We start from the raw sequence: 17,725 nt of genomic DNA, 5'->3' as shown, positions 1-17,725 counted from the left end.
ATTGCAGATAACAAAATGGAGGCAGGTGTGAGGAGGGAGAGGAGAGTCTATCAGTGTATGAGGGGAGTGGGATGTATCACACAACAAGACTCCAGACCATAGAAACAGATTGAGATTCACTGGATTTCTACGCTCCACACTGCTGAACTCCCAGCAAAATGTCGTTCTTTCATAGAATATCACCCAGGACTGAACCCTCAAAGTTGTCAACTGGCACCTGCTCGATGATCTTGGTTTGGTGCAGCGACATTTAAATGTGCACCGCTGATATTTTCATGAGAATAGGGAGCCTACCGTTACTTTGGTTGCGCATATACATAATAAATGTATAAAGTGACTCTGAATTAACATCCCTTTTAACATTTAACCAATTAACATTTTTTTCCATTAGTTTTTTTTTACCAACGTACAAAACATACAACTCGCAACATGAACACCCCCTTTCTGTCGTCACCACCCACCCAGACAAAAATCACAAAACAATGACCCACAACATTCAAGAGACCATTCAACAAACTAGTTATAAAATAGACCATAAACCAAATGAATATGTATAAATGACATCACTATAAGCCCATCCATACAAGTTTCTTCCCAGAATCCCAGCACACAGCTTCTTAGGAGCCCTCCAGAAAGCTCAGGTGGGCTACTTTCCCCATTCTCTAGAGTAGAGATTTCTTAAACGCCGCCACCCTAGCCTTCACAAGCCCACTCCTGGATTGACGGCAGCCCTTCATTCTTCCATCCTCCTAACAGAATCAGTCTGGCAGTCATTAAACCAGTCTGGTCCCAGCTTCTCATGAGCTTATCCATCCTGCTTAGGATGGATCCGTCTCCCAGAACAGATCATCTTGTGTCCCTGCAATCCCACATAGGTTATCATGTACGTCCCAAGTTCCTGGACCTTATCCCAGGACCATAGGACATGAAGTAATTGAACATCCCCTAATTGATGATCTATTACGTGTGAACTAATCACGTGAAGTCATAGTAACTTGGTCATTTGTTAACGGCGAGCAGCAGGCATTATTACCACATCCTGCATGAGTCATGCAGTAGTTAACTACCTCTGCTTTATATACTGTTGGTAGTTTATTCTATACCAATGCATAACCTATTCTATACCAATGCATAACTTATTCTATACCAATGCATTATTTATTCTATACCAATGCATTATTTATTCTATAGTAATGCATAACCTATTCTATACCAATGCATTACCTATTCTATACCAATGCATTACTTATTCTATACCAATGCATTATTTATTCTATACCAATGCATAACTTATTCTATACCAATGCATTACTTATTCTATACCAATGCATTAAGTATTCTATAGTAATGCATAACTTATTTTATACCATGCATTATTATTCTATACCAATGCATAACATTCTATACCAATGCATTATTTATTCTATACCAATGCATTAGTATTCTATAGTAATGGCTAACTTATTTTATACCAATGCATTTTTATTCTATCCAATGCATAACGTATTCTACCATGCATACTTATTTTATACAATTCATTATTTATTCTATACCAATGCATAACGTATTCTATACCATCATTATTATTCTATACCAATGCATTAAGTATTCTATAGTAATGCAAACTTATTTTATACCATGCATTACTTATTCTATACCAATGCATTACTTATTTTACCATAATATTTATTCTAACTATCATTACTTATTCTATACCAATTCATAACTTATTCTATACTAATGCATTACTTTACAAGCTCATCACATGTTTTGTATATAAAATCCTTATTGTCAAAGAAATTAGCAATTCTAGTTTGTGTGTGTTTGTGTGTGTGTGTGTGTGTGTGTGTGTGTGTGTGTGTGTGTGTGTGTGGTCCCTTTGTCTTATGCCGGTCTCCCTGTCAATGCCTCTTATTTGTGTGTTTGTCTGTTTCTGTGTGTCTTGTGTGTGAGCTTCTTGCTGTTGTGTGTTTGTTGTGTCTCCTCTCTTTGTCTTGGTGTGATACATTTGATCGCAGGGAAGGATTGTGGGAAAGGTGCACTGTTCCTTCTTCAGTGTGTGTAGTGTACTTTTCTGTATTTCTGTTTAAATCTTGTTGCACGGGCACTGCACTTGTGTATAATGCCAATAAAGGCTTTCTGTTTTATTATATCGCCATCTGGACCAATGTTTTACACTTTTGCCTAAAGCATAACTCTCGCCAAAATGGACCAAGTCAAACTTTTGTTTAAAAGCATAATTAGGATTTAAAGATTTTTAAGACTTTTAAGAACATTTGGATTCAACATTTAGATTTAACATTTGGATTTAAGATTTAGATTTAATTATTAGATTTAACATTTAACTTTTATAAACATATTGTTGACAGCTGTATTTAACATGTTGTTTGTTGTTTGTCTCAAATGTGAGAAAATTGATCTGCATGTGAGGGAATTGATCTTAATTATAAAAAAAAAATTTAGTTATAAAACTGTATCTGAACATTTCCATTTGGCGCCCCAGTGTCTTCACCTCCATCCTTTCAGTTTTCTTTTCATTTCAGCTCAAACCAGTGATCCAGGTCGCCATGTGGGTGCTGCAGATGATGATGATGATGATGATGATGATAATGATGATGATGATGGCATTTCTGAAGTGAACGATGCCAACTTGCCACACGATGGCACTATCTTCTCGCGTGCTACACCCAGGTTTCACCAACAAGGATTTCAACAAGTCCAGGGTTCCTTCTCTTTGCTGATTGTGGTTTCTGATCCCTGAATGGAGACGGTGTCGGACTGTATGTCCAGCGTGTCCAACGGGACTTTGACTAATATTGTGACTTATTTTTCCTTAAAGATGTATGTTCAGCCAGGCAGACACAGTCGCACCCATGTCCCTGCCAACAAAGACACTTTGCAGTTTAAAACGCAAATTTGACACATTTCAGAGTGTATTGGGGTTTTCTTCTTTTAAACACGTGTAAACCAAAGCACAAACTACACACGGATCGGTCTATCTGGCAGTCTTGCATAGCAGATATTTTGTTAATTGATGGTGATATAAAATCAGGCGCATCGCAACGTTATGGACAGGTCCCTGAGCGCATTGCGTAATCACTGTAAGAAAAGTGTATTTCATCTGTGGACACGTTCAGCAAATGCTCCCGGTCTCCATCCCTGTAAGGGTGGACAACGAAAAAAAACGTTCATGTCAGTCGGTTAAAATTCATTGTTGCCTGTCCAGCCAATCATAGTTTTTGACGACACAAAAGACGCTAAAGTTGGAGTATAAAAAGGTGTGCGCTATTAAAGTATGATGTCTGTCAGTGTGGGACATTAATCCAAAACCAGTGCCGCCGCGCTTTAGGTCCAGCACACACCAAGGGATCGTTTTTAAACCAAACCGCACACCTTAGAGACAATGCCTTTGTCTCAGACTGTGCTGTGTCTCAGCTTGCTGATTGCTTTGGGTCCAGTAGTTTGGAGTGACCAAGAGACGCACCAGCAGCCCTCAGCCAGCAGCCCGGAGGACCCGGAGCAGTGCTCCTCTACCTGCGAGGTCCGCCAGCAGATCAAAACCATGCGATTAAACGCGATCAAATCTCAAATTTTGAGCAAACTGCGAATGAAAGAAGCTCCTAATATCAGCCGAGATGTGGTGAAGCAGCTGCTGCCCAAAGCGCCGCCGCTGCAGCAGCTCCTCGACCAGTACGACGTGCTGGGAGATGACAACAAGGAGCTGGTTATGGAGGAGGACGATGAGCATGCCATCACGGAGACAATCATGATGATGGCCACTGAACGTAAGTTTTTATTTGGCTTTGTTTTTGTTTTTTTGCATAATGAAAAAAGGACCCGCTTAGACGTCTCCATGATAGGGTTTTACGCACGGGACAGAGGGCACTGGGGACGCTTTCAGTAGTTTTGACAACACGTAGCTTTACCAGGGTTTGATACAGGGAATGGGAATGTGGTACACCAGCATTCCCAAGGTTTAAAACTGCTTCTGGGCAGGTGCGTTTTGGCAGAAAGCGCGCGTGATTGCGCACAGATTGAAGGGGTTTCTAAACATTAGTTCAGATGTCGACTCAGGGATGTTTTTGTACACCAGTTTATTTCTGTCTGAAAGGTTTTGCACAGGGTCTTTAGAGCTTTTGTCTCTGTGTGTCTCTCTGCAGCCGAGTCCATCGTCCAAGTGGACGGACAGCCGAAGTGCTGCTTTTTCTCTTTTACTCAAAAGTTCCAAGCCAGTCGCATAGTCCGGGCTCAGCTCTGGGTGCATCTGCGGCCGGCGGACGAGGCGACCACAGTGTTCCTGCAGATCTCCCGTCTGATGCCGGTCACAGACGGGAACAGACACATACGCATCCGCTCTCTGAAGATCGACGTGAACGCCGGGGTCAGCTCTTGGCAAAGTATAGACGTCAAGCAAGTGCTGGCCGTGTGGCTGCGGCAGCCCGAGACCAACTGGGGCATCGAGATCAACGCCTTCGATTCCCGGGGAAACGACTTGGCCGTGACGTCTGTAGAGCCCGGAGTGGACGGACTGGTGAGCTGGACCTTTAATTTACATCCACACCTCATGATCCAGTGTTACTATAGTGTACTATGTGTACTAATACTATAAGTGATGCCTAGCAGCTGATCTCGTCATCAGTACAGGAGTGGACAGTGTCATTGTAGCTGGACTCCTGTCCTCATCAATATGATTCTTATCATATAGATTACAATAAACACACCTGCATGCTTTTTTTCTTGTTTATGGGTAGGTGCATTTTGGCACACCCCTGGGCAATAAGCACACATATTGTAAGGTTTCCTAAACTTTAGTTTAAATAACGTGTCAGGGATGTTCACTGTCTGTGAGTTTCAATCTCATAGCTCTTTTTTCTTCTGCTATAAGTCCAGTTTCTAATTTTATTTAAAAAAAGCCATTTTGGGTTTTATGTTGTATCGTCCTGAGCTGAGGTCTTAGTGCAGAGAGGAGAGGCTTTGCAGAGTCAGCAGGTGGTTAAACATTCATGAATTTCCCTGCTGGAAGAGAGAATCAAGACTTAAGACTTTTGAAAGCTGTTAATCAACACAGACTCCATGCAGGCGCACACCTGCATTTGGACAAATGCCCGGTCCACAATAACCTCAAATCTTATTGCTTGATTACATAAAAGTTCACCTGCCCCACATTCCTTAAAGTATTCTGTGTGACTGTTCACATCAGAGTAATTGCCTGCACACACACACACACACTCTGCTGCTACCAATGGCCAACACTTATCATACGGCTCAAGCACTGTCACTGGGCTCTGAGGCAATTACAAAACCTAGACGGCTGGGGTTAACCAACCGTCAGATGATTTCATTTCTTTCCAACTCAAAGTTTCATAATATTATCGGGCCGTGTTTGAAAACCAGCTGCCAAAGGTCGAGGGCACCGGATCAAAAGGTGTAAAATGAATGCTGTCATTTGCCTCTTTTTGCAAACCAGTTATATCCAAAGTGTTCACACACGCTCTGTTGTTGCAGCAACCGTTCATGGAGGTGAAGATCTCAGAGGGCCCCAAGCGGGCCAGGAGAGACTCGGGCCTGGACTGTGACGAGAACTCTCCAGAGTCCCGCTGCTGCCGTTATCCGCTCACAGTGGACTTCGAAGACTTTGGCTGGGACTGGATTATTGCCCCAAAGCGCTACAAGGCCAACTACTGCTCCGGGGAGTGTGAGTACATGCACTTACAGAAGTATCCGCACACCCACCTGGTGAACAAGGCTAACCCCAGAGGGACCGCAGGCCCCTGCTGCACCCCCACCAAGATGTCGCCCATCAACATGCTCTATTTTAACCGAAAGGAGCAGATCATCTATGGCAAGATCCCTTCCATGGTGGTGGACCGTTGTGGATGCTCTTGAGTTGGGACGGAGAACCTGGCGAGGGGGAGGGGAGCGCCGAGGGGTCGTGGCTCGGTCCGGCCTCCAGCTTCAGACTTTATGACACAACCAATCCACCCGTTCCAATGCTTTCCTGCAGAACACGGTGCAGTAGAACCAGAGTAGAAGCCACAAACAGCCCGACCTTCCCACAGGGCAGCGCTTTTCACAACCCGGCATAGCTCAGTGAAATCTTAGCCATAGAGGCTTGAAGTCAGAGGGATGGAGAAACATCCACACGCACACTCACACACCTGCTGGACCTTGGAGTGAATGTAGATAGCAATGATCAAAGTTAACCAAAAACTTGTTGTTTTTTTTCCTGTCTCTGTGTTCTGTGCCATCCATTTATACACACACATGCCAACAGATTATACTCGTACGCCATCTACTCCACTCCACTCGTAGCCAACATACAAGCTATTACACTTTTTTTGCTAAGCTTTGTAATCATTTTTCGAGTTATGTTTTCAGAGTGAAACCAGGAATCCTCATGGACTTTTTGAAAGGGCTTGGGAAAAAAAAAGACACTTTGGAGTGATATTTCACACTGATAGAACATGTTTTAGTACACACAGGAGTCGATAAAAAAATAGAACTGACTGGACGGCAAACCCTCAGTCACTCCCATGTTACTACTACCATTTATAAAGACCCGGCCAAACATTGCAACATTACTAATTTGGAAAATGAAGCAGGTTATTTATCTATCCTTTGTTGGATCAAGCTTTGAGTTTGTGAGAATTCGGGAATAAACCCTAAACGCAGGTGTTGGCATGGTGGTTGATCATCTCAAGATCCTATTGACATAAAAATGTTCCACCAGGTTGAAGTAGCACTTTAGGTTTTGGCACGTCTTCATGTACTCTGCCACACACACACGAGCAGCAACATACCCGACTGGGGAGCGTTCCGGCTCGGTCTTAATCTTCACTAACCAACAAAACAGCCTGACCTGCCCGATACACTTGAATTATTCTGATTGTAAATTCACATGACTGGACAGAAGGACTTGAACTGAAGGCACAATGAATGCAGCCTACAAATGAAAAATGTGTTAAAGACAGAGAAACTGGATTGTCGAGATGTATGAATGTTGAGATCATGCTTAAACTCTGTCTTACAAACAACACAGTTTGCACTATGGCACACCAATAGAAAGAATTGGTTGCTACAAAAGTTGTAAAAACTGATTTTGATATGTTTGCTAATTTGTATTGTATACGAATGCCATTGTTTCCGTTAGGAGTTGCCTTTCTAAACCACTGTTGGTAAATGTATAAAAACCACAATCTAGCAAGATGAAAGATGTAATACAGCAACTCTATATACTTGTTTTAACAAATAAAGTTTCTAGCTTGTTTTTGAGTTCTGTTTCTTTGAGTGTTTTGTTCCTGCGCTACATTCAGACATCCTGTCTGACCAACTGCACTTTACAAGAAGCAAGTATGCTCATTTTCTGCACATCTGAGCTTTAACTGTTGTATTAGTTGTAAGTAAGATTCATGTAAATACCTGGAATATGTGGAGGAACATGCATCGTCTTCCTGACAACATGAAATCATCACTTGCAGACATAAAACTCTCCAGTCTTATCCTTTTTGATACTGCAGTTTAGCAGATAAATAAAACCGGATGGATGCCTTTGTGGCTTCAGAGATGACTTAGTGTGATTCTGCTGACTCAGATAATACCAAACCTGATGTGTCAGTATGACAACAACCTGAGCATCGCAGCACCGTTCACACTTGAGCAGCTGAGAATCTTTGTCTTCAACAAATGCTGTAAACTGATAGCTTACACAGGCTGTGGGTGTGTGTGTGTGTGTGTGTGTGTGTGTGTGTGTGTGTGTGTGCGTGCGCGCGCTTCGAGAAAAGTAATGACAACTCACACAGTGTACCTGACTACACTTGCACAATCCCATCCCCATCAGCCTGTTTTATCATTAGATGCAATTTCCCTGACTTTGCCTGTTTCCAGTGAAGGGATGTTGAAAGTGTTGCTGTCTAATGAGAGGATGTGAACTCTGGTGCGCTCTGACAGCATGACCTCTTCGACTGACGGCCTCATTGAGGCTTGACTTCCGCCCAGTAGAGGGCGAATTGAGCACTGCCCCTGAGAGCCACTTCCTTTCCCGCTGAGAGCTGGAGAGCTGCCATGGCGATCGGCAGAGCCCAGCAGAGAGCAGCCTCCGGGTCGAGTGGATCTGCAGAGCTTCTTTTCCCTGCGGGGGAGGTTTTTAGATTCTGTCCTACTCTGTTTGCTGGTGACGAGGGGGAAAGTGTCTGAAAAGATTAGTAAACAACAGAGCACTCTGTTAAATACCAAATTCAATGTACTAATGATTGCATATTTACTAGCACATAGCTCCATCCTTGTATATGTTCCTACAGCGATGCTGTGTCAATGTACAGTTGGACATACTTTCTCATTATTACTAATGTGTGTCTTAAAGGCGTATTAAACATTAGCAATCAAACAGTAGGACTAGATTATTGGTCCCAGGTGTAAATGTCAGTTAAACTTGTTTTTATAGCTTTCCAGTGCTAGTTTAATTTTTACCCAACTCTGTGACTTACAGCCGTGTGTGTATTGTGTGTGTTTTTATACAACTCTGTGACTTACAGCCGTGTGTGTGTGTGTGTGTGTGCATACACACACACACACGGCTGTAAGTCACAGAGTAAGTATATATGTGTGTGTGTATACAGACACACACACACCTCATTTACATATACATACATATATATATATATATATCTATACACACACACACACACACACAAACATATATCTATAATGGGATGAGCCTATCAGCATTGTCACTCGCTTTAGTTGAAGGTGCAGCTGTAAACCTGTATGAGCTGCTCTGATTCTACGATGTCTATCATGCCCAGGCCAGGTGCATCGTTTCAGTAATTGCTGCTGTCTGCTTGTTTCAGGCTACACGGTGAATCGGAGCTGGGAAACGGCTTCACTGAGCACTGCTACATCTGTCGAGAGTTAGACCCTGGAGGACTGTATCCGCCAGCGACATTTCAACTCTGATAGGTGAGGAAGTGAGAGTGAAAGAACGGGAAGAAGGATGTTAGGGGGTAAAGGAGTAGTCCAAGGCAGCTGGAGACCCCGTTATTGGACAGGAGTCCTGTTATGTTAAGTTAGTAGAACTGAATGGATAGGATCTTCATGAGTGGTGATTGTGTGAATGGGCTGCCTAAAAATGTTTGATAATAATATAATAATCCATTCTGGTTATTGGCTACTAACAAACTCATTTTTGCATCCTTAGAATACAAAATTATGTATTTTAAATAATTCTACAAATGGAGACATTTAACAAAATTGAAAAAAAAAATGTAAAAGAATAAAGGGGTCTACTTTTAACCCTTATGTTGTCTTTCCGTCAACCATTGTTTTCAACACTACAATTGCTTTTTTTTCTCGTAATTTTTGTCACTTTTTCAATGTTGTGGGTGCTTTTGTTTAACTGTTTTTTCCAAAGTTATTTGATTTTTTTTTACTGTTGACATATTCAGTGCTTCTCTTGAAGGCCTATTTTATGTGATAAAAAAAACTGAAAACGGGTCAAATTTGACCCGTGGACAACATGAGGGTCAATATTGGATTAGAGATGCTAAAGGGGGGTCGTCAAATTCACCAGTATTCATCCTCTGGGGAACAGAATATCTGTAGAAAAAGCCATGGCAATCCATGTCATCTAATTTAGTCAGGACCGCTTTATTTTAGGAAGTTCTAACAGGTCTCAAGAGAAGGGCAGTGTCCAGACAACGGACAGATGAAAGCAGCTGTTACTTCTAGAGGCCTTTCCGATGTGCCATGTCTGGAAAGAGATGAGTTAAACTTAACACTAAAGACTGTGGTCAAAGAACAAAGGCCAGAACCATTAATTACCGTTAATATCAATATATATCCAGTCTATGGCCAGAACAGAAACCGTGTGTTATCTGGATGAAAAGATGAGAAAACTAAAGGTGGCAGCCGGTCAGGTGTTCTTGTTTAATAGGAGTAAACCACCGAGCCTTTGGGTCGATTGTGATGTGGTTATCCATTACAGTAGACTGTTACCTGAAGGTCCATTCAGTTATTACAGTTATGGACCATTGTTTTCTTCTGTATATTGTTAATATGTATTCTCTTCTTTGATTTAACCCTCATGTTGTCCTCGGGTCAAATTGACCCGTTTTCCCATATCAATTTTCTTTTTAATTCCCCAAAATAACATGATTGACTCCACCCAACGCTCTTTGCCAAATGCAAATCTCTACTTTCATTAATTTTGGGGCGTCTTATTCAATTTTGTAGCATCTGAAAAACAAATTGAAGTGGTTTTTGAGATAGTATTTAGTAAAAGTTGTCATATATTCCAGTCTGTGATTATCATCAACATCCATTCCTTTAATCAATAATTCCTAATTTCTGCTTTTCTAACTCAAACATCAGGTATAATTTCCTATAAATGAGCTTTATTGACCATAAATTCCAAAAATAACTTTAAAACTAAAGTTAATAAGTTAGTGTTACGTACTGTTGTCAAACTAAATGTCAACAAAAGTGTTGACTTTCAATATTGTCGCTAAGACAACACAAGGGTTAAAGTAAATGTAGTGTGCAGACAAGGATTCTATCCTTTCATATCCTATCCTTTTAACTTATTTGTTGGCATCATATTTCAAGTAGTGGTAGAACCGGCTTATGAAGGTTCGTGAAGGTTTGAATACTGTCAGGATCTTGATGATCTAACATGCTTCAATCAAGGCTATCCTGCTAATGTGTTACCTTAAGAAAAACATGTATGTAAGCATTCTACTTCATGCTCTGTAAACTGTCAGACTAAAAGAACTATTGTTTCCCTCACTAAGTTTCCAATATGCTACATAAGCAATCATGACTTTAGAGAACAACACCTCTGTTCCTCCTAACTCTGCAGCAAGGCCTACAGATTTCCGCCACATCTGGACAAAGGAGGGGATGTCCCGCCTTGGCCGCGGTGTAGGCCATGGACAACAGGTTGGGAGAGACAAGGGGCTTGCCACGTGCATCCAAAGACATCTGGAGCCTTTAACAGATGTGCGAACCACAGCATCCGGAGAAGTGTTTCTGCTGACAGATCGCTCCGTGGCAACGATCTTCCTCGACAACAACAACACAGTTCAAGTGTGATGACAGATCAAGAGGCTGAAGTGAACTACAGAAGGCATTTGCTGAATAAAATTGTAAAATTGTGTTATCATGTGAATGCTGATTCAGCAGCTGATTCCTGATATAGTATGTTTGGGGTGCATTGCTTAGGCCATAGGTCATATAAGAGTATGTTGAAATAAGTCATGGAAAAGTATGTCAAAAAAAGTCATAATATAGAATGTTGAAATAAGTCATGGAAGAGTATGTAGAAATAAGTCACGGAAGAGTATGTCGAAAAAAGTCATGTAAGAGTATGTAGAAAAACGTCATAGAAGAGAGCTATGTAAAAAAACTCATATAAAAGGATGTCAAAAAAGTCATATAAGAGTATGTCAAAAAAAGTCATGAAAGAGTATGTAAAAAAAAGTCTAGAAAAGTAAGAAAAATCTGAAGATTAGAAAAAAGGTCATAGAAGAGAATGTATAAAAAGTCAAAAAGCATGTAAAAAAAAGTCATGAAAGAGTATGTTCAAAAAACATACGAGAATGTAAAAATCAAGGAAGAGTATGTCGAAAAACGTCATATAAGAGTATGTAGAAAAAAGTCAAGGAAGAGTATGTCGAAAAAAGTCATATAAGAGTATTAAAAAAGTCAAGGAAAGAATGTAAAAAAAAGTCATAGAAGAGTATGTAGAAAAAAGTTCATGAAGAGTATGTGAAAAACGTCATATAAGAGTATGTCGCAAAATCATAGAAGAGTATGTCGAAAAAGTCATGAAAGAGTATGTAGAAAAAAAAAAGTCAGGAAGAGTAGTAAAAAAAAAAAAAAAGTTCATGAAGAGTATGTTGAAAAAAGTCCATAGAAGAGTATGTAGAAAAAGTCATTAAGAGTATGTCAAAAAAGTCATGTAAGAGTTGTAGAAAAAAGTCATGTAAGAGTATTAAGTCATAGAAGAAAAAAGTCATTAGAGTATGAGAAAAAAGTCATATAGCGTAGAAAAAAGTCATGAAGAGTATTAGAAAAAATCATAATAAGAGTTGTAGAAAAAGTCATATGAGTATGTAGAAAAGTCAATAAAGAGTATGTAGAAAAGTCTGGAAGAGTATGTAGAAAAAAGTCATGGAAGGAGTAGTCGAAAAGTTAAGTATGTAAAAGTCATATAAGAGTATGTAGAAAAAAGTCATATAAGAGTATGTAGAAAAAAGTCATGGAAGAGTATGTAGAAAAAAGTCATGGAAGAGTATGTAGAAAAAAGTCACGGTACCGAGGACCAGAGCATGCAGCGTCTTTTTGCTGCACTGCTTTACCACTGACCCACTGTGCTACCAAACAAAACACATTGAATTTAATTGATTGAATTGATACAGCACAGTATTATGAAAAAAACATAGTTTAGTATGTTGAAAAAAGCCATAGTATGTCGGAAAAAGACATTATATATTATGTCAAAAAATGTTACAGTATGTCAAAGAAAGCCTGGAAGAACATGCATACTCTTGAGCCCGGATTGGGGATTGAACCAAAGGTCATGGTGTGTAACGATTATGTTCTGCAGTAGTCACCACTGAGCCATAATGCTACCCAACTAAATTAGAAAAAAATCATAGCATAGTATGTAGAAAAAATACCATTAAAAAGTCATAGCATATAGTATGTTGGAAAAAGCCATTAAGAAGTTATAGTATAGTTTGTTGGAAAAATCCATTAAAAAGTTATAGTACAGTAAGTCTTAGAGAGCCTGGAAGAACATGTAAATCTGGATTGGAGATTGAACCCAGGGCCAGAGAATGTAAGATCTACACACTGCAGTGCTTACCACTGAGCAACTGTGCTACCAACTAAAACTAATTGAAAACAGTCGTAGCATACTGTGGTGAAAAAAGACAGATGTATTTGCTGACATTAGGAGAAACTCATGAAAGAAAAAAGTGATAAAAAGTGATAATATAGCATGTGGAAAAACGTGATTATAAAGACATAGTATAGTATGTTAAAGAAGTGATAAAAAAGTTATAGTGAAGCGAGTTGAAAAAGCCACAGTATTTGATGTCAAAGAAATTGATAAAATGCTGAAAAAAGTGATTAAAAGTCATAGTATAATATATTAAATAAAAGCATAGTACAGTATGATGAACCACTGTGCTACCAATTAAAATACATTGAAAACAGTCATAGTGTAGTATGTTGACAAAAAGTCATAAAAAGTCATAGTATGTTAAAAGATATCTGGAAGAACATGCAAACTCCACACAGAAAGTCAGGCGATACACTCATTATACATGCAGAAAAACCTGAAAGAAGCACTAAACCTAAACAGTGATAACACAGAAACTGTAAACGATATAAAAAAACGGAAGCATTTTCTAATGCATCCACAGCTATTCTGCATCTTTTGGGGCCCTCGATCTCATGTGAGGGGCCCTGGGTCCCATTAACACCGCCAGTCCGACCCCCCTGGTGAAGGGGGAGTAGCATTTCGAAGGGGACGAAGCCTGAAGAGTATTTGCTGATTGCTCCATTCAATTTCCCTGTAGAAAGAAAAAAGCTTCATATTTTAAAAAGTATAAATGGGAGAAAAAAAGTTAAAGAGTCATCGCAAAAAACTTGAACTACTCCCTGCAAATGCTACTCCAGTTTTTGACTGAAGATGACATTGGTGGGGCTAAATAGGTGATCAAATCATTTCAACTGCCCCTCTAATTGCCCCAAGCAACAAGTAATACATTTCTTATTATAATGTTGCTTTTCAAACGTCCCACACAGAAACCTGCCGACTTGGTATTAATTGAAAAACGTGACGTGAACACGAAATACCCAATTCCTTGGAAAGGTGCTGTATGTAGAAAATGAAGAATAGGGAAACCAGTGCTGCCAACTCTTATCCAATTAAAGTAGCTAGCACTAGCTCCAAAAGTGGCTATAAGCTGCCTGATGAGGCCACACGTTCATTTGCATATTGGTGACGTCATTGTGTATCATTTGCATAAAGCTTAGCGGCGGTCGGCTAACCGCCTGTTGCTCACGGCTCTAGGGGAGAGGGAGAGAGGAAAGGACTGATTACTCTGAGCAGCATGCATGGGAATAAATGACAATATATCTTGTTTTCTGAAGTCACCAAATTTGTTGCTAGTTGCTTTTTTTTAGTAATAAAGTCGCTTAAAGGGTCTGAAAAGTTCCTAAATCTAGTGAGAAAGTCGCCAAGTCCACATTTGGTATGTCCTTGAGGTGTGGTTTTTAGATAAGCCATTACAGGTTTCTACCACACCCTCACATGTATTTTATATTTCTTCTTTGTGACTTGTATTTATATCTGTAAAACAAATGAACGTAAACATGTTTAAAACACAGCATAGACATATTGTTTCTTGGGGCCATCTGATGGAATTATTGGATCACTTACTCACATTTTTGAGTACCGTATTGTAAAGTGTTGGTAGGAACCTGAATATGAACAAGATGTCAAACTCAATAAAGTAAGGTAATGACATGGAAGTGAAATGAAACGGCAGATCAGTCGGGTTATCAGGACGACTCCATGATGCCAGAAACTCCTGAAATGGTAATGTAGGGTGTTTAAGAGACACCATGGGACACTTTACCATAACATCAATTTGATCATGTCTTCACCCCCGTTGATTAAAGCCGGGGGGTTGCCATGAAGTTTTAATTTATAAGTGAATCTTGCATTTATTAAAACAAGAACCACTTAGTCCAAAATGATTCGGCTTATTTAGACTGTTCAGAGATCTTAGATCCAGAATTACAAGTTAGGAAACAACCATTTAAACCGACATCCGCTTTTCCCCATGTGTTACAAGGGGAGGTCAATTCATTGAGTTTAACAGTTTTAAATCATTTTATATCAATTTTTTATATCAAATTAGAGAATTTAAAGAACAATTAAGTTAATTTTTCAAAATGACTGAAGTCACTGAAATTGCATTACTACCAGTGCATGTCTTATTCCAGGTAAAAGACATTGCTCAGGGTAATAGTACACAGTCTCCAATGTCCAGCTGACTTAAACCATGTGCCCCTGGGAAGCCCTAGGCTTTATCTTATGAGGGAATGATATTCAAAATGCACATTGTAATCACTTAAAAAAAGCAGCAGAGGATGATCACCTCAGGCCAGATTGACAAGTTGTTTATGAAAATCCCTCATGGGTCTACGGAAAGCAATGAAAAGCTATAAAATAAACCAGTCTGGGACACGATAAGGGCCAGATGGCCAGCTGCTGAACGCTAGCTGTCGTCACTCCTCGAGTGATTTATCCTTTCCGTCTGCACTCCGCTTGCTTTTTCACTTAAGGATGAGGAATCACTATTCCTACCTCCAAACTGACAGTCACCTTTGGGAAGCTATCACATGATTAATGACTTCGTTGAAGCTACTGGAAGTTTGGAGACAGGACAAATTTGGTGTTCGCCCCAGATATGTTTACAAATTCCTCAATGTCAGTGTTTGTTTGCGAGGGGGGGTGGGGGTGGGGGTTAGGTGACGAGCAAAAAAGATGGCCCTAAGCCATCCAAGGTTCAAGGCAGAGACGCATTGTCTCTCCGGGGACGGGGGGTTGACAGTGATGAAGAATAGATGTCCCTCCAAGGAGACTAACGGAGAGCAGATTATGGAAACCTCCTGTCTCCCGATGATATGCCTATGTCCTTAACACAGACGGATGTAGAGAAGTATCAGGTATGTGTCAAGAGGCCTGGATACATTTTGACATTTGTACATTTTTTTAGATTACTGCACACAATTAATTTCACAAGAACCTCAGTTGATTGACATTCATGCGTCAAGCAGTACTTTCCAGAATTAGGCCTCGGTGGATAAATCCAGGAGACTGTCAAGTTGGAAATTTATCGATATGGAGGGAAAGCCAACTTTCAAAAAGGTTTCAATGTGTTTATATGGCATATATATTTGAAAACACTGTGTTTATTTCTAAGTTTGGTCTCTCGAAGGCTGAAAGACATCCCGTTCTACAGGCTTGTAGCCGGACGTATTCCTTGAAAGCAGATATTCCTCGAGCTGGGCATCCTGAGCCATTTGACCAGTGAATTTCAGTTTTACACACTAATTACACATTTTTCCTTCATTCCCTAAACTGTATCCCTCCAAGTAGCATGTCTTGGAATATTACTTCAAAACTTGCTGTGGGAATTGTTGACAAGTGATTAAAAATTAAAAGGAGCAGACTTGATGGCCCCACTGTGGATGCCCTTGACCCGTGAAATTGAATGTGGTGTGGCTGTAAATTCTCCAACAGTTGAGAACCTGTGGCTTTTTAACACCCATCACATTAGTGTGTGCCTGAAGCCCGTAAAAATAACTAAGTAGCTCTTCTGTGGTTGGCAGAAAAGTGCACAGTCACAGCACGGCACCACCACCAATTACCAGCTGAAAATCTCAAACTTAGATGCAGCAAAGATTTTATAGTCGGTCCCATGTGGACCGAGGTATGGTTCACGGTTTAAGACGCTTGATTAAGTCCTTCTGGGAAAGTTTGGTGTTGATGGAGAGTTTTGAGGTTTGGTGACAGGTTAAAAGCCCTTTGTTTGCATCTGATTCAAAGATTTTTTTAACGGCATTTTTATTGTAATCACAACAATAGGTCAAATGTTTAGCTACATGTAACGTGACGGGGTCTCTTGCAGTGAATAGAATAAGATGTTTTTATTCAAAACTTCAGATGCTATTTAACCTAAATAGCATGCTATTTTTAGTACAACAATGTAGTTTATCTTTAGAAAAATACTGTGCAAAACATACAGAATCGTTTGATCCTGTTTTTTTAAGAATATCCTGTTGTCAGTTTTAATTGGTCCAAAGTTGGTGGCATTAATGAGGGTTTGAAGAAAGTATCTTTGTTGGAAACCAGACTGTGATTTGTCAAAAAAGTTAAACAGGGTACTTGTGAAGGCCGAGTACTTGTTGTACTTGTATATATGGATGTCTGCTAGCGTGTGCAATCTTATCATTTGTCTTGTTTTCCAATCATTTTGATATGTGTTTTCCTTGAGGATGCTGTGATCAAGTCCCTCTGAGGGTTTTGTGCACCTCTCCATCACAATTTCTGTTGTTTGCAATGATTCTACTTTCCCCCACAATGCATTGCATGACTTCACGTTGGGGAGAAAACAGCCTTTGTTGTCTTTGCCACTGGTCTTGTCTAATATCTGGTCTTTTAATATTAACAGTCTATGGTCTCAACCGAGTCCAGGTGACTTTATGATGTCTATGATAATATTGGAGGGAAAGTGAAACACAGCTTAGCCTGGGATGTTCTTCGGCTTTTCTACACCGCCGGACATTTGCTAACGTTAGCGCAACAGCGTTAGCCAAGCCTGCTATGTCAATGTTATTGGTGTGGAAGTGATATATCCACCTCTTCATCAATGCTCAATGCTGTCAGTTTTACTGACCATCATGATATTACTTCCTACATTGAAAGTACACAAGAGTTCGCTCAGCCTTTGTTTGTTGTGCTCGTTTTTCAAGACTTTTTCTCGACTAGGTAGAGGTGTAGTCAATGAAAGCTTGTACTCTGTGGAGCTCTCTCCTGCTCTTCTATGTCTCTCATGGTCCTTGGCAGACACCTGCAAATATCTGTCAACCAACCACCAACAGTCGAGCAAATAAGGACAAGGTCAAAACAGCCTTCCCACTGACCTTC

General features: G+C 40.2%; 1 protein-coding gene across 1 annotated transcript; it reads left to right on the top strand.

Moving 5' to 3' along the window:
* Positions 1 to 3,403: 3,403 nt before the first annotated feature.
* On the top strand, positions 3,404 to 7,267 carry mstnb (myostatin b). Its single transcript, XM_032529649.1, has 3 exons — positions 3,404 to 3,785; positions 4,161 to 4,531; positions 5,506 to 7,267. Exons 1-3 carry the CDS (start codon positions 3,404 to 3,406, stop codon positions 5,884 to 5,886), a joined length of 1,134 nt encoding a protein of 377 aa, XP_032385540.1. The 3' UTR covers positions 5,887 to 7,267.
* The last annotated feature ends 10,458 nt before the right edge of the window (positions 7,268 to 17,725 follow it).

Source organism: Etheostoma spectabile, chromosome 11 (assembly GCF_008692095.1).
Source record: "Etheostoma spectabile isolate EspeVRDwgs_2016 chromosome 11, UIUC_Espe_1.0, whole genome shotgun sequence".
Taxonomy (NCBI): Eukaryota; Metazoa; Chordata; class Actinopteri; order Perciformes; family Percidae; genus Etheostoma; species Etheostoma spectabile.
Note: the sequence above shows the minus strand (reverse complement) of the source record. Positions and strands in the feature narration are given on the sequence as shown.

Bases quoted from the DNA above. Each gene is read 5' to 3' on its own strand.
- mstnb (XM_032529649.1), top strand. From the start codon at position 3,404: ATGCCTTTGTCTCAGACTGTGCTGTGTCTCAGCTTGCTGATTGCTTTG. The intron at 3,786-4,160 runs GTAAGTTTTTAT...GTCTCTCTGCAG, and splicing joins CATGATGATGGCCACTGAAC to CCGAGTCCATCGTCCAAGTG. The intron at 4,532-5,505 runs GTGAGCTGGACC...CTGTTGTTGCAG, and splicing joins AGCCCGGAGTGGACGGACTG to CAACCGTTCATGGAGGTGAA.